Genomic DNA, 26,177 nt, shown 5'->3' on the forward strand with positions numbered 1-26,177 from the left:
TTGGTGCAAAGGGATTATGTTTGGGATGAAGGCCAAGGGAGTGGGAGTCACCTGGGGACCTGTGACTGGAGAGAAGGCAGCAGAAGTAGGAAGGGCCTGGGTGGTGGGTATTGGAGGCGCCAAGGACGAGGCTACTGGCAAAGGCAGGGGTTCCGCCCAAGACGTCCACACTGATTCTGGTCCTGTATCTGGAAGGAAGAGGCCTACCTCTGCTGGGCCTCCTGTGAGGGCCGTGTGGACTGGGGAGGCTCTGGGTTCGGAAGGACCTGAGTACACATTGTCTCAGGTTGGGTTCCTGCTTCTCATTTGAGATTAGCACACTGGCATGTTTTTCCTGGAATATTTTAAAGCAAAACTGAGATACTGTGTAATCCTACCTATAAATTCCTCAATATGTGTGTATAATAGATAAGGAATTAAAAATCTAAAAGTATATAACCAATATATCACGATCACAGCCTCACAAAATTAGCATCAATTTCTTTTCTTTCAAGAGTCAATCTTGCTAGTTGCTAGATATTTGTTCACTAGACAAATGTTTGTTAAGCTCCTACTCTGGCCAAGCTTGTGCTGGGTGCTGGGGATGGAGAGAGGAATTGGAAATGCTACTTTCTGGTCCACGTCGCCACCATCTCTTGCCTCTGACATAGTCTCTCTGCTTCCACTCTTGTCCCCTACCCTCTATTCTCTGCCCAGCAGCTGGAGAGAGAGATCCTGCTGCTCATGTGCACTGTGTCTTGCAGCTTGCGGGATCTTTGTTCCCCGACCAGTGCTGAGTCCTAACCACTGGACTGCCAGGGAATTCCCAGCATCGATTTCTTAATTCCATCTAATACTTTGTGTTTGAGTTCTCCCAGCTGTCTAACAAATATATATATATATATATATATATATATATATATATATATATATATATATATATATATTTTACAGTTAGTTTGTTTAAATCAAGATACATACAAGGTCCACACACAGCCTTTATTTGCTTAACTCAGCTTCTCAAACGAGAATTTGACATTCCACTTCCTTGCCTCTCATTCACTCCTGAACGCATACTTAGGAAACTACTGTCCATCTGATCAGGGAGATAGATTTCTGAGTGGCCCTGTGCAATGTTTGCTTTCCTGTCTTCATTGTGCTGGATCTCGCTGAGGCTTTTCACACCATTGGCCACTTGCTGCCACACTCTTGAAACTTTCTTCTGTTGGGTCTTGCGTGGTGGTCCCCTGGTCCTCCTCCTCCATCTTGACCATCCTGTTCCTACCTGCAATGAACATGGTGGTACATGACTCTTTTTGAATTATGGTTTTCTCAGGGTATATGTCTAGTAGTGGGATTGCTGGGTTGTATGGTAGTTCTATTTTTAGATTTTTAAGGAACCTCCATACTGTTCTCCATAGTGGCTGTATCAATTTACATTCCCACCAACAGTGCAAGAGGGTTCCCTTTTCTCCACACCCTCTCTAGCATTTATTGTTTGTAGATTTTTTGATGATGGTCATTCTGACCGATGTGAGGTGATACCTCATTGTGTTTTGGTTTGCATTTCTCTAATGATTAGTGATGTTGAGCATTCTTTCATGTGTTTGTTGGCAATCTGTATATCTTCTTTGGAGAAATGTCTATTTAGGTCTTCTGCTCATTTTTGGATTGGGTTGTTTGTTATTTTGATACTGAGTTGCATGAGCTGCCTGTAAATTTTGGAGATTAATCCTTTGTCAGTTGCTTCATTTGCAAATATTTTCTCCCATTCTGAGAATTGTCTTTTCATCTTGCTTATGGTTTCCTTTGCTGTGCAAAAGTTTTGAAGTTTCATTAGGTCCCATTTGTTTATTTTTGTTTTTATTTTCATTTCTCAAGGAGGTGGGTCAAAAAGGATCTTGCTGTGATTTATGTCATAGAGTGTTCTGCCTATGTTTTCCTCTAAGAGTTTTATAGTGTCTGGCCTTACATTTAGGTCTTTAATCCATTTTGAGTTTATTTTTGTGTATGGTGTTAGGGAGTGTTCTAATTTCATTCTTTTACATGCAGCTGTCCAGTTTTCCCAGCACCACTTATTGAAGAGGCTGTCTTTTCTCCATTGTATATTCTTGCCTCCTTTAACAAAAATAAGGTGGCCATATGTGCGTGGGCTTATCTCTGGGCTTTCTATCCTGTTCCATTGATCTATATTTCTGTTTTTGTGCCAGTACCATATTGTCTTGATTACTGTAGCTTTGTAGTATAGTCTGAAGTCAGGGAGCCTGATTCCTTCAGCTCCGTTTTTCTTTCTCAAGATTGTTTTGGCTATTCGGGGTCTTTTGTGTTTCCATACAAATTGTGAAATTTTTTGTTCTATTTCTGTGAAAAATGCCATTGGTACTTTGTTAGGGATTGCATTGAATCTGTAGATTGCTTCGGGGAGTATAGTCATTTTCACAATGTTGATTCTTCCAAGAATCTAAGAACATGGTATATCTCTCCATCTGTTTGTATCATCTTTAATTTCTTTCATCAGTGTCTTATAGTTTTCTGCATACAGGTCTTTTGTCTCCTTAGGTAGGTTTATTCCTTGGTATTTTATTCTTTTTGTTGCAGTGGTAAATGGAAGTGTTTCCTTAATTTCTCTTTCAGATTTTTCATCATTAGTGTATAGGAATGCAAGAGATTTCTGTGCATTAATTTTGTATCTGGCTACTTTACCAAATTCATTGATAAGCTCTAGTAGTTTTCTGGTGGCATCTTTAAGAGTCTCTATGTATTGTGTCATGTCATCTGCAAACAGTGACAGTTTTACTTCTTCTTTTCTGATTTGGATTCCTTTTATTTCTTTTACTTCTCTGATTGCCATGGCTAGGACTTCCAAAACTATGTTGAATAATAGTGGTGAGAGTGGACAACCTTGTCTTCTTCCTGATCTTAGAGGAAATGGTTTCAGTTTTTCACCATTGAGAATGATGTTGGCTGTGGGTTTGTCATATTTGGCCTGTATTATCTTGAGGTAGGTTCCCTCTATGCTTACTTTCTGGAGGGTTTTTATCATAAATGGGTGTTGAATTTTGTCGAAAGGGAAGTGCAGAGTCTTAACAATTGGACTGCCAGGGAAGTCCATTCTCTTCTAATGTTGGGCTCTTCAGGGTTTAACCCTGGATCCTCCTGGGTGTTTCTCAGGCACTCCACCTGTGATATGGCCCCTACGAAGTTCATCCTCTACGCCCCACACTCTTCCTCCTCAGTGTCATCTCCGTGAAGACAGACGCCACCCAGCTCCATTCATCTGGGCCAGACAACCTGGCCATCCGTGTCTCCTCCCTTTCTCTCAACCACTATCCCGTGCATCTCTAAGTTCTGTCCATTCTATCTCTCAAATCATTCTCACAGCCATCCATTTCCATCCTCTCCGCCATGTTCCAAGCTTCCCTTTGGTGCTCTGGACAGTTGCAGTTATCTCTTTGTTATCTCCCTGCCTCTGACCTGAGGCCCCTCCAATTCATTCTGTACACAACAGTCAAAGCCATATTCCATAAACCTGAAACTCCACATTCTTCAATGACTCCCCATTTCCAGCAGAATCAAATACAAACTCCTTTAGCCTAGTATGCAAGACTCTACTTCAGTTGACTGATGCTTGCTTTGTAGGTCCTGTCTCTCCTCACCACCACCCCACCCACCTTTTAAGTTTTAGCCAAACCAAACTTCTCAAGTTCCCTGATAACAAGGCACAACCTCTCCTGTTCTTCCAGATGTCTTCCTCTCTCCCAGCTGCATCTGGCTAACTCCTTGTCTTCCTTCAGCATAAGCAGGAGTCGTTCCTGACCGTCAAGTCTGGGTCACGGGCACACTCAGAATGACCCTGACATCTAGAACCTCCACCATCCTAACACTAAGCACCTATCTATTTCTGAATCTCTCTCTTGCAAAATGGCCTGTGAGCCACTGAAGGGCAAAGACGAGGTCTGTTCTCAGAAGCCTCAGGACTCTGCCCAGGCCAGCAGCAGTGAGCTTGTCCAGAGAAGGCATGAATGAGTGACTGAATGGGTGAGCTGGGCTATTCTGTGTGTGCCCCATTCACATGGTGAGACTATTTTTTTTTTAAATCAATTAATACCAAAAAAAAACCCCCCCAAACCCCTCGAAATCCATGATGAACAAAATACCAAAAGTTTAAATGAAGACAGGATCATAATAGTGCCAGGCAGGGCCGTATTAGAGCCTGGGGCAAAAGGAAGCATCAGTAATACTGATTTTGATTCTTCAAATGATTGCATCCAAATATTATTTATCTTGATTACTGAGGTTTTTGGCGCTCCCTTAAATTTTGTACCCAGGTGAGCACCTCATGAGCCTTATTCAAATCCTGATCCTCATGGGAAGACTTTCTCAACAGGCCTGGGCAGGGGTGGCATAAGGGGCAGGGACCAGGAGGATGTCCTGAGTGGAGTCCTTTGCCTGGAGAAGGATAGTTTCTGGAGGACAGTTGTCCCTACTCCACTGTGCTGGAGCCTAAACCCAAGAAGAGGACAGGACTTACTTAGGGGTGGGGATAGGGTGTTGGGGGTGGATAGGGATGTGACTTCCTCAAAGACCCAGAGTGAGCACCACACACCTCCCAGCTGTGGGCTGCTCCCCACCCCCGCCTCTCAGGCCCCAGGAACAGGGTCGCCTAAGGCACAAGGGTCCAGCAGGAAAAAGAAACAAGGCCAGTCCCAGATGAATGGGCGTCTTAGGCTCAAAGGAAATGGGGGGACGGGGCGGGGTGGTGAACTGAGACTGTGGAGCATTGATTTTCAAATTTTCTGGCCTCAGGATCTCTTTATATTCTTAAAAATTATTGAGGGCCCCAGAGAACTTTTGTTTACATGGGTATACCTACCAATATTTACCATCTTCAAAATGAAAACTAAGACATTCTAAAAATTTTTGTTTTTAAATGTAAAAACCAATAATAAACTCGTTTCATGTTAACATAAATAATGTTTTTAGTGGAAAATAACTAAAGTTTTCAAAACAAACAATTTAGGGAGAAGAGTAACATTGATTTACATCTTTTTTTTGCCCATCTCTTTAATGTTGGGTTTAATAGAAGACAGCTGGATTCTCATATTCACTTCCGCACTCAGTCTATTGTGATATGTGATATAAAGTATATGAAGAAAATCTGCCCTCACACAGATGTATGTGTATTTGTAAAGGGAGGAATATTTTAATGGCTTTTTCAGATAATTGGTGATACTCTTCTTTGATTCTACATCAGAACTCCACAAAAGGTAGTTTCTTAAAAGTTAGTTGCAATGTATACTGAATCATATCAACAAACTTTTTGTCATCCGTGAACAAGGCAATGTATTGGTCTATCTTGCCCTTTGAATCTTTTACCTCTATGTAATTTTGAAACATCATGCTTTCCTCATTTGGAAAATATTGGTTCACTGAGATATACAGGTCTTCCAGATATTGACTTTTCATTATAAGATATCAAACAATTGTATTAATTAATATCACTACCAATCTCATCAGAAAATTCTTTGGATATTGGAAAGCTGTCAAGCTCATGCTGGCAGATACAGATTTTCCAAACATTTTAATCTTTTCTTGGAAGTTCAAATTTTAATCATGGCAGCAAAATCCCATCATCGGTTTTACTTGAAGTGACAGGATCGCTTTATTTCCATAGTGACTTTTTGAGAAAAAAGTCTGCCAGATACCCAAGTCTCTGAAAAGCCATAGTTTGTCAGTCATTTTTTCAAGTGATAATGATGATCCAAAAAACAGCTCAGCTCACAGCTCAAACAGTGGCATTGGGTCTTTTTCTGAAGACAACCACTCTACTCCAGTTTGCAGCAGAGATGTTTCATGTGTATTTCCCATTCCGATACACAGATTATTAAAAGGATGTGTACTGGGCTTCCCTGGTGGCGTAGCGGTTAAGAATCCATCTGCCAATGCAGGGAACACGGGTTCGAGCCCTGGTCCGGGAAGAGCCTTCGAGCCGCAACTACTGAGCCCATGTGCTACAACTACTGAAGCCCGCGTGCCTAGAGCCCGTGCTCCACAACAAGAGAAGCCACCGCAATGAGAAGCCCACTCACTGCAACAAAGAGTAGCCCCCGCTTGCCACAACTAGAGAAAGCCCGTGTCCAGCAACAAAGACTTAATGCAGCCAAAAATAATAAGAATTTTAAAATTTATTTAAAAAAATATAATAAAAAAATAAAGTGAAATTGGCTTTTTTTTTTTTACGCTGAATGCGTAGCTGTGAAAGATATGACTCCTATGATAGTTTGGCGTCCCTGCCTTGACTGGTGCTAAGGAGCCAGCAGTTTTGCTCACCCTTTTGTAATGTCGGTGCAAATGTCAGTCAACTCAGTGAAGAAGACAAATAATGTCTTGGTATTATTATGATGATCATTTTGACCTCATGGATTCCCTGAAAGTTTTCAGAGATAGACCTCCTCTCTCATCCCTCATTTACATGGACCACCCTTTGAGAGTTACTGTCTTACACCTATGGGATCAGATGGCAGGGTCACCTTTAGGAGTGGAAAAGATCCCAGCTGAGTAGAAGCTAGCAATTTGCTGCTGAGGAAGCAGAATAAAAGTATGTAATTCAAATTAACTATGTAATTCACAATGCAACTTGAGGGTGAGTTTTTTGTTTTTAAAGGAATCGCAATGATTTCTTGGAATAATTGAACCTACATTTATTTAATTAACATAGACAAACCACTACCATATACTAAATAGAACAAAGAACAAAATTTTTCTCAATCAAGAGAAAAATTCTAATTACAGCCAGTCGTTTCTTTAAACTCACCTGTAAGTATCTATAGACTTCTTCAAGTGTTTCCACTGTTCTGGGGCTCCCTAAGGGGTGGGTGTAATTAACAAGGCTTATTACCCATTCCTTTTATTTATTGATTCATGGTGCTGGGAATAGTGTTGATTAGGCAGACAAGGTCCTTGATCTGCCAGTGCTCACAGTCAAGTGGGAGAGTGTGAAACGATCATACAAACATGAATACGATTACAATTGTGCTAAGATTTAAGAAGAAGTATAGGGAGCTTTGAGATGGGACTTGACCTGACCTGGAGGTCATTGAAGACCTCCCTGAAGAAGTGAAATTCAGCTAAGGTCTGAAACATGAGTTGGAGTTGGCCAGGTGGCAGTGGGGTGTGGATAGGGAAGCATGTTCAAGGCAGTGGCGTGGTATGTGTGCAGGCTGAAGCAGGAGAGTTCTGGGTGAGTTTGAAGACCCACCTGGGAAGTCCATTTTGGCTGGAACCTGGTGAGAAGGTGGCATGAGATGAGGGTGGAGTGGCAGCCAGAGGTCAGGGCAAGGGCCATCAGGTGGCCTTTTTTCCAGTTCCTGGAACCTACCAATCTCTTTCCTGCCATAGTGCTAGACTCATGCAGATCCCTCTGCCTGGAACTCTCTTCCTAGGCTCTTCTTTCAGGCCTCAATGGAAATGTCACCTCCTTTCAAACTAGATATCTTGGGACTTCCCTGGTGGCGCAGTGGTTAAGAATCTGCCTGCCAATGCAGGGTACACGGGTTTGATCCCTGGTCGGGGAAGATCCCACATGCCACAAAGCAACTAAGCCCATGTGCCACAACTACTGACCCTGCGCTCGAGAGCCTGTGAGCCGCAATTACCGAGCCCATGTGCTGCAACTACTGAAGCCCACGTGCCTATAGCCCGTACTCCACAACAAGAGTAGCCACTGCAATGAGAAGCCCGCTCACTGCAAAGAAGAGTAGCCCCCGCTCGCCACAACTAGAGAAAGCCCGTGTGCAGCAACAAAGACCCAATGCAGCCAAAAATAAATAATAAATAAATAAATAAATAATTTATATTAAAAAAGTAGATCTCTGTTTTCTTCTCCCTGTCAGCACCCTATTTTCTTTGTATAGCAGCTATGTTTGTTTACACTGCTTTTTTCTATCGCCCCCACGAGACTCTAAGTTCCCTGAAGGCAGGGTCCTGTCAGTCATGTTCACCCTGCCTCTCCTGTGTTTGGCAGTGAGCCTGACACGCAGTTGGTGCTCAGAAATATTTTTGGTTGAATGTATGAATGAACATATGAAGGCAGAGCTAGATTTGAGATCCTGGCTCCATCCCTTAATGCTGTGTGACCTTGGACAAGTCACATAACCACCCTATACTCCGTTTCCTATTCTGTAAAATGGGGATCTTACTTCCTATCTCAAAGGGCTTTCGCGAGACTCAAAGGTAGTGTGTGTGGAAGCACTGAGCAGGGTGCCTGGCTCCAAAAGAGATGCTCTTAAGTGTTAATTGTCTTCCTTGCTTCTCACTGCCTATTCCCTGCTCTTTTCACTCTACTATGATATATGATGAGCCTTGGGCCTTGCTTAATCCCGAGTCTCTTGCCATCCCATCCCCCTCAGCTGCAACACAAACATAAGAGGGGCTTCCAGGCTCACGTGATGGCAACATAGTGGGAGGGACAAGAGGGGAGGGAGGAACTGGTTTTTCTGGACAGTGGATGGGGACAAAGAACTGTTGAAAATGAACCAGACTTTGGGTAGTGCGATTATGGCTACTTTTAATCTTCTTTCATATATAGTTGAATCTTGAACAACACAGGAATTAGGGGCGCCACCCTCCCCGCAGTTGAAAATCTTCTTATAACTTTACAGTTGTCTCTCCTTCTGTGGGGTTCCGTATCTGTGGATTCATCCAACCATGCGTCGTGTAGTATTGTATTTTTGTATTGTATTGTATTGTATTAATCAAAAAAAAAATCCATGTATAAGTGGACCCACACAGTTCAAACCTGTGTTGTTCAAGGGTCAACTGTACTTAAAACAAACACCTTTTCGTTTTGAAATAATATTAGGCCTTCAAAAAAGTTGCAAAATAGTACAAAGAGTTCATTATATGCCCTTTACCCAACATTCTCAATTTATAAAACAATAGTACAATGATCAAAACCAGGAAATGAACATGTTTACAGTATTATCTAAATTATAGACCTTATTTGAACTTCACCAGTTTTCCCCTAACAATATTTCTGTTCCCGGGTACAATCCAGCATCCCACTTTGCACTTAGTTGTCCTATGTCTCCTTTATATCCTCTGATCTATGATAGTTCCTCAGTCTCCTTGTCTTTCGTGACCTTGACACTATTGATCAGTCATTTTGTAGAATGTTGCACAATTTGGCTTTGTCTGATGTTTTCTCATGGCTAAATTGAGATTATGCATTTTTGGCAAGAATACCACAGAAGTGGTGTTGTGTCGTTGTCAGTACATCGTACCAGGGGTACATGATGTTGACATGTCTTACTAATGATGATGCTACTCTTGTTTACTTGGTTAAAGTATTGTCTGTTGGGCTTCTCCATTGTATACTTTTCTTTTAAAATTATACTTAAAAATTTTTAATTACTAAAGCAATGCACACTCTTAAAAAGTTTAAACAAACAAAAAAAAATGTAAAGTAATTATACTTCCCACCAAGCCCACCTCACCTTTCCAGAGGTTTCACCACTGTCATCGCTTTGAGGGGTAACCTTCTAGATCATTTTCTATATCATATACAAGTACATAACGGGGTCATACCAACTTTTTTGTTTTGTTTTGTTTTACTGAACAATATTATCCAGGGACAACTTTACATGGCAGTACAATCAGATCTAACTCATTCTTTCTAATATATAGCTACTATTTCATTCTCTGGGTGACTCTAATATTCATCTGTGTACTTTCTAGATTGTGTATGGGCATGTGAATTATTTTTTAACATAAGGCATTTTACCATCAAAATTTTTATCTCAAATTTCATCACTAGACCAATATTCAAATTTTGTCAGAAATTAAAAACCATAGAATTTAAATTAAAAAAAATTTAATTTCCATCTGTTTCATCACCAGGAATAGATTATCTAAAACTCTAAGTCAAAACAAGCTAAAGAATAAAAAAGTATATTTTTAAATGGAACAAGAGAAAAGAAACTGAACTGCCACTGATTTTATTGAATGTCAGAGGCCATTCATTTAAAAAACACACCATTATTTTATGTAGGAAGAAAAAAAATGCCAATTAATTGGAAAATGCCACCAATTTTAGAGTGTTTAAAATGTGCAAAATGGGAGTCTTGGAACTGAGTAAATCAGATAGTCCCTTGTTAGCCCTTCATTAACCGGAATCTCTGTGTGGTCTTCCAGGCACAGGTAGGATCCTATGACCAGCTGCCCACTCCAGCCCACCGTGATGGAGGCAAATGATTCCTCTCGTGTGGATTCTGAGTTCCGATACACCCTCTTCCCAATTTTTTACAGCATCATCTTTGTGTTGGGGGTCCTCGCCAACAGCTATGTGCTGTGGGTCTTTGCCCACCTGTACCCTTCCAAGAAATTCAACGAGATAAAGATCTTCATGGTGAACCTCACCATGGCTGACCTGCTCTTCCTGGTCACCCTGCCCCTGTGGATCCTCTACTACTACAACGAGGGCAACTGGATTCTTCCTGAATTCCTGTGCAACCTCGCTGGCTGCTTCTTCTTCATTAACACCTACTGCTCAGTGGCCTTTTTGGCCGTCATCACTTATAACCGCTTCCAGGCTGTAACACAGCCCATCAAGACCGTTCAGGTCACCAGCCGCAAGCGTGGCATCCTTTTGTCCCTGATCATCTGGGTGGCCATTGTGGCCGCTGCATCCTACTACCTCATCCTGGACTCCACCAACACAGTGCCCAACAAGACGGGCTCAGGCAACATCACACGCTGCTTTGAGCACTACGAGAAGCGCAGTATCCCAGTCCTCATCATCCACGTCTTCCTCGTGTTCAGCTTCTTCCTCGTCTTCCTCATCATCCTCTTTTGCAACCTGGTCATCATCGTCACGCTGCTCACGCAGCCGACGCAGATGCAGCGCAATGCAGAGATCAAGTGCCGGGCGCTCTGGATGGTCTGCACGGTGCTGGCTGTGTTCATCATCTGCTTTGTGCCCCACCACATTGTACAGCTGCCCTGGACCCTGGCTGAGCTGGACTTCCAGAAGAGCAACTCCCACCAGGCTATTAACGATGCACATCAGGTCACTCTCTGCCTCCTTAGTACCAACTGTGTCTTAGACCCCATCATCTACTGTTTCCTCACCAAGAAGTTCCGTAAGCACCTAACGGAGAAGTTTTACAGTATGCGCAGCAGCCGGAAATGCTCCCGGCTTACCACGGAGACAGGCACCGAAGTGGTCATGCCGCTCAAACAGGTCCCTGTCAATTCCCTCAAAGATTAGGCCCAGATTGTTTGGAGCCCAGAGGCTTATCCTCCATGGACATCATGGAGGGACCTGGGGGAGGAAGGGGTGTCTGATGCGGCCCTGGCATCTGCTCCCTGGGCACTGGTGGCCATTAGGTATGGAGGCTACCTCACCAAGGTGTCGATGCTGGGTAGAGCCAGACTGCTGGGAAATCCAGAACTTGAACGAGCCCTTTCAGCCAGCTTTGGGCACATGCCATAATAACCTTGGTTGGTAACCTCGTCCCGAGCGCCTGAGTCTGACAGCTCTGGAAGGAATGTCAGGGCCAGGGGCAGTCCTTGGGGGTTGACACTGAGCCACCCAGTTCATCCTACCAGGACAGCAGTCCCAAATGAGTAAGTTCTAAAGTTTTGGGCAACCACTCCCTTTATCACTAAAAAGTCAGAGAAGGGGTTTTGGAAAAGGGACGCTCCCCTTGCTGTGTGGCACCGTCTTTGGGATAGACTTTTAAGCTAGGATGGTGCCGCCCAGTCTCTACCTAAAGGCACAAGGTCTTTGTGGCACTCTCAGGGGAAGTGGCTTGGTGGAACCCTCTCCCGAGTCATGCAACAACCTGTATTGAGTGATGACCAGAGAAGATAAAACATGCATAGACCGAAAGCTAGGATGGGGAGCCTGTCTCCTGGGGCAGATGTGTGTTTCCGCACAGGCCTCACCTCAGGCCTGGGGCAGCTCTGGGGCAGCGGGAGAGACACAACACCCACATCCACCTTCTGTCTCAACAAGGGACCCTGAAGAAGTAACTCCTGCAGCACAGCCACCCACTGTGGGTGGGCAAAGTCCCCTCAAAGCCGAATTGGGGCCCTCCAGGCCACTGCGATGCCCAGAGGCTTCCGTGGGAAAGGGCAGTTAGGCTGAGAAGTACCTGCAGGAAGGCCTCCAGAGTGGAAGGAGTCCGTAGCTCCCCTCCCCACCTCACCTTCTGAGAGGCCCCTCTGACTTAGCTGCCACGAGCTGAGAAGAGCAACTAGAATCCCAAGGGCAGGCAGGCACTTTGAGTTCTGGGTGCAGAAGAGAGGTGAAAACTTCTCTTGAGGAGTTCTAGATGCCCGAGCCTCCTCTCGCACCCTGAGCACCTGCAGTGTGAACCTGACAGCCTCAGACCCAGGGGCTAGGAGGAGCCTTCCCTGGTTTCCAGAAATCGTCTTCCCTTCCAGCCAGTGACCCCACAAAGCTGGGATCCTCGTTTCCCGCATACTGGGCTGATTTTGATAAATGCCTCCCAATGGGCCAGAGACATGCTTGGGTCTGGGGTGGCAGTTGTGGGCTGGACTTAGCAGGTGGTGACTAGGTGGATAGTGCAGCGGACTTGAACTTCGGGGTCACACAGACCCAGGTTCAAGCTGTGGCTTTGTCACTTCCTGCCCAGGGCCTGTGAACTGAGTTTCCTACCTCATAGAGTTATGAGGAGCAGATACCTCTAGGTCAGGCTGACTGCTCATCGCAGATTCTCCCGTCTTCTGAGAATTTGTTCCCCCGACCCTCCGATAGGAGCTGAAGGGATGAGAGGTGAGCGTCTGTCTCTAGTGGGGCCAGTCAGGTTCTCGTTTGGGAATAAGCAGCAAGATTCAGGGATGCTCTTTCAGGCTCTGCAGGCCACTTACCAGAACACATTTAAACTCTGGAGCTGTGTGTGTGTGTGTCTGCGTGTGTGTGTGAGGTGTGTGTGTCTGCATGTCTGTGTGTGAGGTGTCTGTGTGTGTGTGTGAGGTGTGTCTGCATGTGTATGTGTGTGAGGTGTGTGTGTGTGTCTGCATGTATGTGTGAGTGTGTGTGTGTGTCTGCATGTCTGTGTGTGAGGTGTGTGTGTGAGGTGTGTGTCTGCATGTATGTGTGTGAGGTGTGTGTGAGGTGTGTGTGTGCATGTGTGTTTGTGTGTGAGGTGTGTGTGCGCATGTGTATGTGTGAGGTGTGTGTCTGCGTGAGTGTGTGTGTGTGAGAGGTGTGCGTGTGTGTGTGTGTGAGGTGTGTGAGTGTGGCCAGCGGGCCAGGGTTGAGGGAGGCACCTGCATGAATGTAGTAGAGAAAACGGCTCTGCTCAAAGAGAAGACAGAGGTGTGCAGAGCAAGGCAGAGACCGGGGGGACCGCAGGGGCCTGGAGAGAGGAGGCGCCGTGCTTCCAGGGGCCTGCTGGCTCCCTTCCTCCAGGCCCAGCCCTTCTCAAAGCTCAACATCTGCGCTGCTTCCTTCGGGTCCTTGTGAAATTCCCTTTTAGGATACATTCTCTTATTTTGCTTAAGCTGATTTGAGTGATTATCTATTACTTGCAACCGAAAGAGTTCTGAATGAGATAAATGCTTGTATGCTAAAGCACAGTGTTTCTTGAATTTCAGCCGTTTGTGTACTCCCCTCGTAAATTTTGCAATATCCATGTACCATCTGTATGTTTACTCAAGAAATATATTTCTCTAAATCGAGTCACTTTTTAAAACTTTCACCTGTTTAAAAGAATGCTTTAGAACTAAATTGTAAATGAAAACAAATGCCACCTGCCACACATAGAAGGTAAAAATAAACACAAAACACAAATATTAAAATCAAGGGACTTCCCTGGTGGCGCAGTGGTTAAGAATCTGCCTGCCAATGCAGGCGACACAGGTTCAAGCCCTGGTCCAGGAAGATCTCACATGCCGCAGAGCATGCGTCACAACTACTGAGCCTGCGCTCTAGAGCCCGCGTGCCACAACTACTGAGCCCGCAAGCCACAACTACTGAAGCCCGCGCACCTAGAACCCATGCTCTGCAACAAGTGAAGCCACTGCAATGAGAAGCCCGTGCACTGCAACAAAGAGTAACCTCCGCTCGCCGCAAGTAGAGAAAGCCCGCGTGCAGTAATGAAGACTCAACGCAGCCAAAAATAAATAAATAAAATAAAATAAATAAATTTATTTTAAAAAAAAAGAAAAAAAGAAAATCAAAATGCTCTTGGTGTCCTGTTTACAGTCACCTCATATGCCCCACAAGTTGCATAGCACACTTTAGGAAACATTGCTATGTATATAAAGTACACAGGTTCTGCATTCAGTAAGTGCTCAATAAAGAGACAGGCAGTTCCGAGATGGTATCTTGTGATTGCTCCCTTGCTTCTCTCAGAATGTTGCTCCAACACACAAGCCAGGGTCTCACTCCCATCCAGGCCCAGGGGAGGTGGTAATTTTAGGTTGTAGCTCATGCTACGGCTCTGATGATTGCCTCACCACTCTGAATACAACCACCTTTACTGCCCCTGTGACCTCCGCCTGGTTGTGACCTTCTCAGATGCTTTCTCTTCTTTTTAACCCAGCCCAGAACACCTCTTCGAGGCAGCCTTCCTGAATTCCTCTAGACAGGTTAATTGACCTAGCAGCATTTTAGGTCTGGGAGGGTGCAACTTTTTTATACCCTAATAACTATTCAAGTTTATCCATTTCAATGTATTCTTTCCTACCCTGGGGGCAGGAACTGAATCTTTCTTTGTTTTAATCGAAGTATAGTTGCAGGAACTGAATCATAATCAGTGTATCCACATTTCTCATGTGACGCCTAGAAATGAGCTGTCTATCTCCAAAGCTTCCTGCTTCCCCAGGGTGCAGCATAAGCACACATTGACGTATACATGCACTTATTGTGAAAGGGTTTAAGAGGACTCTCTACAGAAAGACAAGGAAGGAATTTAATATATATTTTTCTGGAGTTCTACATCCATATTTAAAAAAAGATGTCAGGGATTTTCAGAGGATCAGAACCTTTTGAAGCTGGTAGGGTCCAGTTCCTCCATCTTACTAAGAGGAACATGGGGCTCAGAGGGGCCATGTGATTGCAGAAGTTACATAGCTTGGAATGCACTTGTGTCTCTCCCTTCTTGCAACGGTGGCAGGATTACCGGAAAAGCTGAGTTATAATTCTTTTAATGAAACATCACCAATCAGGATTTCCAACCCATGTTGGACATCACGAAGTCCTCACCCTTCATTTTCCTCTGATCTCAGCCTTGACCCCAGGGAACCACCAGTGATCTCACTTAGAGAACATTCGCTCAGGCAAGACCTGGCCCCTTACCTCATCCAGATGAATCGTAGACACAAGAGTGGTAAGTGTAGGTCACAGCTGACTAGAACTGGGCACATTTATGCCTATTTTTACTCATCTATGCTATATCTGTGCTTAAGACCTGAGGCCACAAACAGATATAATAAAACCCTCTTGTTAAAACACCTGGTTTTTGTGCAGACTTGGTATTTCTGTAATGCAAATCATGTTTTCCCTATCAGCAAGCCATCCTCCCATCTACCCAGTCATCTATCCATCCATCCATCCATCCATCCATCCATCCATCCATCCATCCATCCACCTGTCCATCTAGGTATCCAACAAATACCTGTGGAGTACCTGTTTTGGTCCAGTAACTATGCTAACCACAGTTTTTGTCTACTGCCTCACTGTAACCTCACACCCTCCTTGAAAGTTAAGTGATTCAATCCCCACAGAAATGAATAAAATAAATAAGGACCTGAGCTGACTGAATAAGGCAGTGGATGCCTCCCAGGTACTTGGTACAGAAGGAAAGGGCCTACTTTTTGGTGAGCCCCAGATATTTGCTTGCCACTTTCACAAATCTTATCTCACTGAGTCCTCACAACTACTGTACAGAAATGATATTTTTCATGCTCATTTTACAGATGGGGGAATTGAGGCTTAGAGGGCTTCAGTGATTTGTAAGTGTACATGAGTCAGTAAGCAGCAGAATAATATTCAAACCCAGATCTGGTTCAGTAAATATGGGTCCCTTCCCTTCTTTCCTCTCCCTGTTTGACTGTACCCTCACTCAAGCCCCTCTAGGTACTGTCCTAGCTTTGATGTGTGCTGGGGTAGGGGTCTCTTGAGGGGAATAGCAGTTGGTGAAGGGTCTGCCTTGCTGTCTGAGGGCTCCTGTGCTCCCCATGCAGGCCGAAGCCCCAGCAGCAATGACTTTTTTCCAGGCTGAGGCTTCTGTGGTCAGTTAGAGAGGGCACTCCTGCAGTGGATGGTATATGTGAACGCAGGGTTACAAAGAGCTTCTGAAGCCAGAGTGCCATTGTTACTGAAGCTAGAAGGTCACCTGGATGCTGACATTTCTGCAAGAGGAGGGGAAGGGGTGAGTGAATAGTCAACAGCTGCTGAGCACAGACCGTGTGGCAGGCACTGTGAAAGGAATGTCGTGTCCTTTCCTGTGGTTGGACCTGACTCTTTCCTCTGCCTGAATTACTCTTCCCCCCACATATCCCCACGACTCACTCCCTCGCCTCCAAGACCTTTCTCAAATGTCCCCTTCTCGGTGAGGCCTGAGACCACCTCATTTAAAACAGAAGCTGAGAGAGTAAAGTGCTTCCCCAAGGCCACACAGCAATCAGCTGGGTCATGTCCAAGGGCCATGCACTTTCCATTCTATCACATTGACTTCCTCTGCAGACATCCTTCATGACATAGGATGTGAAGGCTCATATCTTCCTATTTTCCAGATAAGAAAAACAAGTATCAAGGAGGGAAATGACTTATCCAAGGCCACATAGCAATAACTTGGTAGAACTGAGATGCGTAGATTCTTTTTTTACCTCCATTTTGCAAGACACTACTCACATCCATTTTTCCATCTGAACGCATGTTATTTCCCTTCATCACCATTCTCCAGTCCCATCCTCCATGGTAGCTCTAGCACGTTCAATATCTTTGACTTTTATGTACCCTTGGAAAATGTAGTGTTATTTTTCATGCATATTCATTTAAAATTTACATAAAAGGTATGATTTACGTAAATTGGGCTATGGACCTCATTCTGTGTCTCATTTTTTTTCCCACTCAGCATTGCTTTTACGATGTAACCATGTTAAAGTGTGTGCATCTGGTTCATTGATGTAAACATCTGTCTTGTCCTCCATCATGTGCATCTACATTTTACTTACCTATTCCCCTGGCAATGGACACTTCGATTGCCTTCAACTCCCTTTTCTACAAATGATGCTGTGAGGAGAGCCTTCCAGATGTTCCCCTATGGACCAGTGTAAGAATGTCCCCGAATGTACACCCAGTGGTGACACTTATACTTAACTGGGTAAAGAGCTGCCGATTCTCTTCTGGAACGGCTGCACCAGGCTATGCTCCCACCCATAATGACGTGAGTTTCTATTTCCCCGAATCTTCACCCACACCTGATGTTGTCCAACTTTCAAACTGCTGGTAAGTGTAAAGTGAAAACTTGTTTTCAGTTTGAATTTCTGTCAGATTACTAATGGGTTTGTAATCATGTTCTTGTTAGTCATTTGAGTTTGAATGCAGATTAATTCCGACTCCAAAGCCTACAAAGTGTCACACTGTGATCGGTAAAGTAGCCACTGGGTCTGCAGGGCCAGGGTTCAATTCCTGGCTCCACCTAGTCTGTGATTTAACCTGTTTGGGCCTCTGTTTCTTCATCTGTAAAATGGGAATAATTTTACTGTCAACAAAATAGGGTGGTTTCGAGGATTTAAAATTGCTTAGAACAGTGCCTGGCACAGAATAAGTACTTAGTAAACGCTACATCCTGTCCTGATAGATTGTGTTGTTCTCCATGCAGCCTCCTTTTCCACTCTCCCCATCTCCTCCCACCTCCCTGACACCTTTTCATGAAGTTCATATTGCATATTCATATGAATTTTCCTTAGAATTGTGAAACTGTTAAAAAGAGTGTTAAAAACAAGACAACAGACCCAAAATGGAGTAACTTATGTTAAACCCCAAGTCACCAAACCAAGACTTAATACCTAACTTGATTGCAGTTTCAACCTCTCCCAGGAATGGAATCTTAAACCAGTCAATCTGAAATTACCTAAACAGCACTAGTGAGGTCATCTGCCTGATACACCCTTGCCTTCCCTGGCCCCTAAAGGAAGGTGACCTTGCCACAAACAATCTGCTTCCTGTAGTAAAACTTCCTTGTCCCTGCTCCCTTCTGCCTATAAAAATCTTTCTTTTTGTACAGCTCCTTTCTGTCTGTTAGATGGGGTGCTGCCTGATTCATGAATCATTGAATAAAGCCAATAAGATCTTCATAATCTACTCAGTTAAATTTCATTTTTTAACAAGAGGAACAGAGTGTGATTAGCCTGGCTTTCTTTCTTTCTTTTTTTTTTGCGGTACGCAGGGGGCCTCTCACTGTCGTGGCCTCTCCCGTTGCGGAGCACAGGCTCCGGACGCGCAGGCTCAGCGGCCATGGCTCACGGGCCCAGCTGCTCCGCGGCATGTGGGATCCTCCCGGACCGGGGCACGAACCCGTGTCCTCTGCATCGGCAGGCGGACTCTCAACCACTGCGCCACCAGGGAAGCCCAGCCTGGCTTTCTTTTTATTTAACTTCCCAGATCATTCTAAAATACATTCAGAGAGCTTCTCTGGTGGTGCAGTGGTTATGAATCCACCTGCCAATGCAGGGGACGTGAGTTCGAGCTCGGGTCCGGGAAGATCCCACATGCTGTGGAGCAACTAAGTCTGTGCGCCACAACTACTGAGCCTGCGTTCTAGAGCCTGTGAGCCACAACTACTGAAGCCCATGTGCCTAGAGCCTGTGCTCCACAACAAGAGAAGCCACCGCAGTAACAAGCCAGTGCACTGCAACGATGAGTAACCCCTGCTCACCACAACTAGAGAAAGCCCGCTCACAGCAATGAAGACCCAATGCAGCCAAAAATAAATAAATAAATAAACAAAAATAAAATAAAATAAAATACATTCAGAGAGTGTTTTAAGAAGACCTGCCACATGCATGAGTCAGGGGATTTTGGCCTTGGGAAGGAAATGATGAATCAGTTCCTTAAAAGAAAGGATGGGGTATTAAAGGACACTATCAACAGTGTTAAAAGGCAACCCATTGAATGGGAGAAATTATTTGCAAATCATATATCTGATAAGAGATTTATATGCAGAACATAAAGAGCTCCTACAACTCAACAATAAAAAACAGACAAGTCATTTAAGAAGTGGGTTAAAGGACTTGAATAGACATTTCTCCATAGAAGATATACAGATGGCTAACAAGCACATGAAAAAATGCTCATTATCACTGATCACTAGGGAAATGCAAATCAAAACCATGATGAGATGAAAACAGGAGATAACAAGAGTTGGCAGTGCTGTGGAGAAATGGAATCCTGCGCATTGCTGGTTGGAATGTAAAACAATGCAGCTGCTGTGGAAAACAGCATGTAGTTCCTCAAAAACGTAAACGCAGAATTACCATATGACCCTGTAATTCCACTTCTGGTTATATATCCAAAAGAACTGAAAGCAGGGGCTTTAACACCAAGGTTCATAGCAGCAATATTTAAAATAGCCAAAGATGGAAGCAACCCCAGTGTCCACTGAGGGATGAATGGGTAAACAAAATGTAGTGTATACATACCATGGAATATTATTCAGCCGTAAAAAGGAAGGAAATTCTTGGGCTTCCCCCGTGGCACAATGGTTGGGAGTCTGCCTGCCAATGCAGGTGACATGGGTACGAGCCTTGGTCCGGGAGGATCCCACATGCCACAGAGCAGCTGGACCCATGTGCCACAGCTGCTGAGCCTGCACTCTGGAGCCTGTGAACCACTATAGCTGAGCTCACGCGCCTAGAGCCCATGCTCTGCGATGAGAGAGGCCACCACAATGAGAAGCCTGTGCACCACAATGAAGAGTGGCCCCCCTCGCCGCGACTGGAGAGAGCCCGCATGCAGTGATGAAGACCCAATGCAGCCAAAAATAAATAAATTTAAAAAATTAAAATTAAAAAAAAGAAAAAATTCCTTAAAAAAAAAAAGGAAAGAAATTCTTACACATGCTACAGTGTGGATGAACCTTGAGGACATTACAATAAGTGAAATAAGCCAGTCAAAAAAAATATACTGTATGATTCCACTTGTATGAGGTGCCTAGAGCAGTAAGTTCATAGAAACAGAAAGTAGAATGGTGGTTACAAAGGGTGGGGGAGAGGGGAATGGGGAATTAGTGTTTAATGGCTTTGGAGTTTCAGTTTGAGAAGATGAAAAAGTTTTAGAGATGGATGGTGGTGATCGGTGCACAATAATCTGTAAGTGTCACTAAACTGTACACTTAAAAATGGCTACAGTAGGGCTTCCCTAGTGGTGCAGTGGTTAAGAATCTGCCTGCCAATGCAGGGGACACGGGTTCGAGCCCTGGTCCGGGAAGATCCCACATGCCATGGAGCAACTAAGCCCATGCACCACAACTACTGAGCCTGCACTCTTCAGCCCATGTGCCACAGCTACTGAAGCCCACACACATAAAGCCCATGGTCCGCAACAAGAGAAACCACCACAATGAGAAGCCCGTGCACCACAACGAAGAGTAGCCCCCTCTCGCTGCAACTAGAGAAAGCCCACGCACAGCAACAAAGACCAAACGCAACCAAAAATAAATAAATAAATAAATTTATTAAAGGAAAAAAAAGAAAAGTTATTTTTTTAAAAATGGCTGAGATCAGGAACCAAGATGGCAGAGTAGAAGGACGTGCTCTCACTCCCTCTTGTGAGAACACCAGAATCACAGCTAGCTGCTGGACAATCATCGACAGGAGGACACTGGAACTCACCAAAAAAGATACTCCACATCCAGAGACAAAGGAGAAGCTGCAATGAGATGGTACGAGGGGTGCAATCACAGTAAAAGCAAATCCCATAACTGCTGGGTGGGTGACTCACAAACTGGAGAACACTTATACCACAGAAGTCCACCCATTAGAGTGAAGGTTCTGAGCCCCACGTCAGGTTCCCAACCTGGGGGTCCAGCAACGGGAGGAAGAATCCCTAGAGAATCAGACTTTGAAGGCTAGTGGGATTTGATTGCAGGACTTCGACAGGACTGGGGGAAACAGAGACTCCACTCTTGGAGGGCACACACAAAGTAGTGTACACATCAGGACCCAGGGGAAGGAGCAGTGACCCCAGGGGAGACTGAACCAGACCTACTTGCTAGTGTTGGAGGGGTCTCCTGCAGAGGTGGGCAGTGGCTGTGGCTCACCGTGGGGACAAGGACACTGGCAGCAGAAGTTCTGGGAAGCACTCCTTGGCATTAGCCCTCACAGAGTCCGCCATTAGGCCCAGCAAAGAGCCCAGGTAGGCTCCAGTGTTGGGTCACCTCAGGCCAAACAACCAACAGGTAGGGAACCCAGCCCCACCCATCAGCAGACAAACAGATTAAAGTTTTACTGAACTCTGCCCACCAGTGCAACAGCCAGCTCTACCCAACACCAGTCCCTCCCATCAGGAAACTTGCATAAGCCTCTTAGATAGCCTCATCCACCAGAGGGAAGAAAGCAGAAGCAAGAACTACAATCCTGCAGCCTGTGGAACAAAAACTACATTCACAGAAAGATAAACAAGATCAAAAGGCAGAGGGCTATGTACAAGATGAAGGAACAAGATAAAACCCCAGAAAAACAACTAAATGAAGTGGAGATAGGCAACCTTCCAGAAAAAGAATTCAGAATAATGATAGTGAAGATGATCCAGGACCTCGGAAAAAGAATGGAGGCAAAGATCAAGAAAATGCCAGAAATGTTTAACAAAGACCTAGAAGAATTAAAGAACAAACAAACAGAGATGAGCAATGCAATAACTGAAATGAAAACTACATTAGAAGGAATCAATAGTAGAATAACTGAGGCAGAAGAACGGATAAGTGACCTGGAAGACAGAATGGTGGAATTCACTGCCGCGGAACAGAATAAAGAAAAAAGAATGAAAAGAAATGAAGACAGCCTAAGAGACCTCTGGGACAACATTAAGCGCAACAACATTCGCATTATAGGGGTCCCAGAAGGAGAAGAGAGAGAGAAAGGACCCAAGAAAATATCTGAAGAGATTTTAGTCGAAAACTTCCCTAACATGGGAAAGGAAATAGCCACCCAAGTCCAGGAAGCGCAGAGAGTCCCAGGCAGGATAAACCCAAAGAGAAACATGCCGAGACACACAGTAATCAAACTGGCAAAAAGTAAAGACAGAAAAAATTATTGAAAGCAGCAAGGGAAAAACAACAAATAACACACAAGGGAACTCCCATAAGGTTAACAGCTGATTTCACAGCAGAAACTTTGCAAGCGAGAAGGGAGTGGCATGATATACTTAAAGTGATGAAAGGGAAGAACCTACAACCAAGATTACTCTACCTGACAAGGATCTCATTCAGATTCAATGGAGAAATCAAAAGCTTTACAGACAAGCAAAAGCTAAGAGAATTCAGCACCACCAAACCAGCTCTACAACAAATGCTAAAGGAACTTCTCTAAGTGGGAAACACAAGAGAAGAAAAGGACCTACAAAAACAAACCCAAAACAATTAAGAAAATGGTTATAGGGACATACATATTGATAATTACCTTAACTGTGAATGGATTAAATGCTCCAACCAAAAGACACAGGCTTGCTGAATGGATACAAAAACAAGACCCATCTATATGCTGTCTACAAGAGACCCACTTCAGACCTAGGGACACATACAGACTGAAAGTGAAGGGATGGAAAAAGATATTCCATGCAAATGGAAATCAAAAGAAAGCTGGAGTAGCAATACTCATATCAGATAAAATAGACTTTAAAATAAAGAATGTTACAAGAGACAAGGAAGGACACTACATAGTGATCAAGGGATCAATCCAGGAAGAAGATAAAACAATTATAAATATATATGCACCCAACATAGGAGCACCTCAATACATAAGGCAACTGCTAAAAGCTATAAAAGAGGAAATCGACAGTAACACAATAATAGTGGGGGATTTTAACACCTCACTTACACCAATGGACAGTTCATCCAAATTGGAAATAAATAAGGAAACAGAAGCTTTAAAAGACACAATAGACCAGATAGATTTAATTGATATTTATAGGACATTCCATCCAAAAACAGCAGATTACACTTTCTTCTCAAATTTGCATGGAACATTCTCCAGGAGAGATCACATCTTGGGTCACAAATCAAGCCACAATAAATTTAAGAAAATTGAAATCATATCAAGCATCTTTTCGGACCACAACACTATGAGATTAGAAATGAATTACAGGGAAAAAAAGTAAAAAACACAAACACAAGGAGGCTAAATAATATATTACTAATAACCAAGAGATCACTGAAGAAACCAAAGAGGAAATCAAAAGATACCTAGAAACAAATGACAATGAAAACACAACGATCCAAAACCTATAGGAGGCAGCAAAAGCAGTTCTAAGAGGGAAGTTTATAGCTATACAAGCCTACCTCAAGAAATAAGAAAAATCTCAAATAAACAATCTAACCTTACACCTAAAGGAATTAGAGTAAAAATAACAAACAAAGCCCAAAGTTAGCAGAAGGAAAGAAATCATAAAGATCAGAGCAGAAATAAATGAAATAGAAACAAAGAAAACAATAGCAAAAATCAATAAAACTAAAAGTTGGTTCTTTGAGAAGATACACAAAATTGATAAACCATTAGCCAGACTCATCAAGAAAAAGAGGGAGAGGACTCAAATCAATAAAATTAGAAATGAAAAAGGAGAAATTATGACACCGCAGAAATACAAAGCATCCTAAGAGACTACTACAAGCAACTCTATGCCAATAAAATGGGCAACCTGGAAGAAATGGACAAATTCTTAGAAAGGTATAACGTTCCAAGACTGAACCAGGAAGAAATAGAAAATATGAACAGACCAATCACAAGTAATTTAATTGAAACTTGATTTAAAAATCTTCCAACAAAAAAAAGTCCAGGACCAGATAGCTTCACAGGTGAATTTTTTTTTTTTTTTTTTTTTTTTTTTTTGTGGTACGCGGGTCTCCCACTGCTGTGGCCCCTCCCGTTGTGGAGCACAGGCTCTGGACGTGCAGGCTCAGGGGCCATGGCTCACGGGCCCAGCTGCTCCGCGGCATGTGGGATCTTACTGGACCGGGGCACGAACCCGTGTCCCCTGCATCAGCACGTGGACTCTCAACCACTGTGCCACCAGGGAAGCCCTCACAGGTGAATTTTATCAAACATTTAGAGAAGAGGTAACACTCATCCTTCTCAAACTCTTACAAAAAATTGCAGTGGAAGGAACACTCTCAAACTCATTCTATGAGGCCATTATCACCCTGATACAAAAACCAGTCAAAGACACTACAAAAAAAGAAAATTACAGACCAATATCACTGATGATCATAGATACAAAAATCCTCAACAAAATACTAGCAAACAGAATCCAACAACACATTAAAAGGATCATACACCATGATCAGGTGGGATTTATCCCAGTGATGCAAGGATTCTTCAATATACGCAAATCAATCAAGGTAATAAACCTTATTAACAGACTGAAGAATAAAAACCATATGATCGTCTCAAGAGATGCAGAAAAAGCTTTTGACAAAATTCAACACCCATTTATGATAAAAACTCTCCAGGAAGTGGGCATAGAGGGAACCTACCTCTACATAATAAAGGCCATATATGACAAACCCACAGCCAACATCATTCTCAATTGTGAAAAACTGAAAGCATTTCCTCTAAGATCAGGAACAAGACAAGGACGTCCACTCTTGCCACTATTATTCAACATAGTTTTGGAAGTTCTAGCCATGGCAATCAGAGAAGAAAAAGAAATAAAAGGAATCCAAATTGGAAAAGAAGAAGTAAAACTGTCACTGTTTGCAGTTGACATTATACATAGAGAATCCTCAAGATGCCACCAGAAAACTACTAGAGCTAATCAATGAATTTGGTAAAGTTGCAGGATACAAAATTAATGCACAGAAATCTCTTGCATTCCTAAACACTAATGATGAAAAATCTGAAAGAGAAATTAAGGAACCACTCTCATTTACCATTGCAACAATAAGAATAAAATACCTAGGAATAAACCTACCTAGGGAGACAAAAGACCTGTATGCAGAGAACTACAAGACACTGCTGAAAGAAATTAAAAATGATACCAACAGATGGAGAGGTATACCATGTTCTTGGATTGGAAGAATCAATATTGTGAAAATGACTATACTACCCAAAGCAATCTACAGATTCATTGCAATCCCTATCAAATTACCAATGGCATTTTTAACGGAACTAGAACCAAAAATCTTAAAATTTGTATGGAGACACAAAAGACCCCAAATAGTCAAAGCAATCTTGAGGGAAAAAACGGAGCTGGAGGAATCAGACTCCCTGACTTCAGACTATAGTACAAAGCTACAGTAATCAAGACAATATGGTACTGGCACAAAAACAGAAACATAGATCAATGGAACAAGATAGAAAGCCCAGAGATAAACCCACACACCTATGGTCAACTAATCTATGACAAAGGAGGCAAGGATATACAATGGAGAAAAGACAGTCTGTTTAATAAGTGGTGCTGGGAAAACTGGACAGCTACATGTAAAAGAATGAAATTAGAACACTCCCTAACACCATACACAAAAATAAACTCAAAATGGGTTAGAGACCTAAATGTAAGACCGGACACTATAAAACTCTTAGAGGAAAACACAGGAAGAACACTCTTTGACATAAATCACAGCAAGATCTTTTTTGATCCACCTCCTAGAGTAATGGAAATAAAAACAAAAATAAACAAATGAGACCTAATGAAACTTCTAAGCTTTTGCACAGCAAAGGAAACCATAAACAAGACAAAAAGACAACCCTCAGAATGGGAGAAAGTAATTGCAAACAAATCAATGGACAAAGGATTAATCTCCAAAATATATCAACAGCTCATGCAGCTCAATATTAAAAAAACAAACAACCCAGTCCAAAAATGGGCAGAAGACCTAAATGAACATTTCTCCAAAGAAGACATACAGATGGCCAAGAAGCACATGAAAAGCTGCTCAACATCACTAATTATTAGAGAAATGCAAATCAAAACTACAATGAGGTATCACCTCACGCCAGTTAGAATGGGC

The 26,177-nt window shown here is 43.3% G+C and overlaps 1 protein-coding gene and 1 long non-coding RNA gene across 5 annotated transcripts in view; one reads left to right on the top strand and one right to left on the bottom strand.

Moving 5' to 3' along the window:
* Positions 1 to 13,686, top strand: part of PTAFR (platelet activating factor receptor) — a 36,989-nt gene extending 23,303 nt beyond the window's left edge. For all 4 annotated transcript variants that reach the window (XM_033839755.2, XM_019938329.3, XM_033839760.2 and 1 more), the window contains one exon: positions 10,171 to 13,686. In XM_033839755.2, the coding sequence (XP_033695646.1) occupies positions 10,187 to 11,245 (1,059 nt within the window). In that variant the 5' untranslated portion in view covers positions 10,171 to 10,186 and the 3' untranslated portion in view covers positions 11,246 to 13,686. The remainder of the gene's footprint in view (positions 1 to 10,170) is intronic.
* A 6,983-nt stretch (positions 13,687 to 20,669) lies between these two features.
* On the bottom strand, positions 20,670 to 21,504 carry LOC141276654 (uncharacterized). The gene is made up of 2 exons (XR_012326537.1): positions 21,224 to 21,504; positions 20,670 to 20,884 (listed from the first exon to the last, which is right to left on the bottom strand). It is a non-coding gene; the product is annotated as an uncharacterized lncRNA (long non-coding RNA).
* Between the last annotated feature and the right edge of the window lie 4,673 nt (positions 21,505 to 26,177).

This window comes from Tursiops truncatus, chromosome 1 (assembly GCF_011762595.2).
Source record: "Tursiops truncatus isolate mTurTru1 chromosome 1, mTurTru1.mat.Y, whole genome shotgun sequence".
NCBI classification, from domain to species: domain Eukaryota; kingdom Metazoa; phylum Chordata; class Mammalia; order Artiodactyla; family Delphinidae; genus Tursiops; species Tursiops truncatus.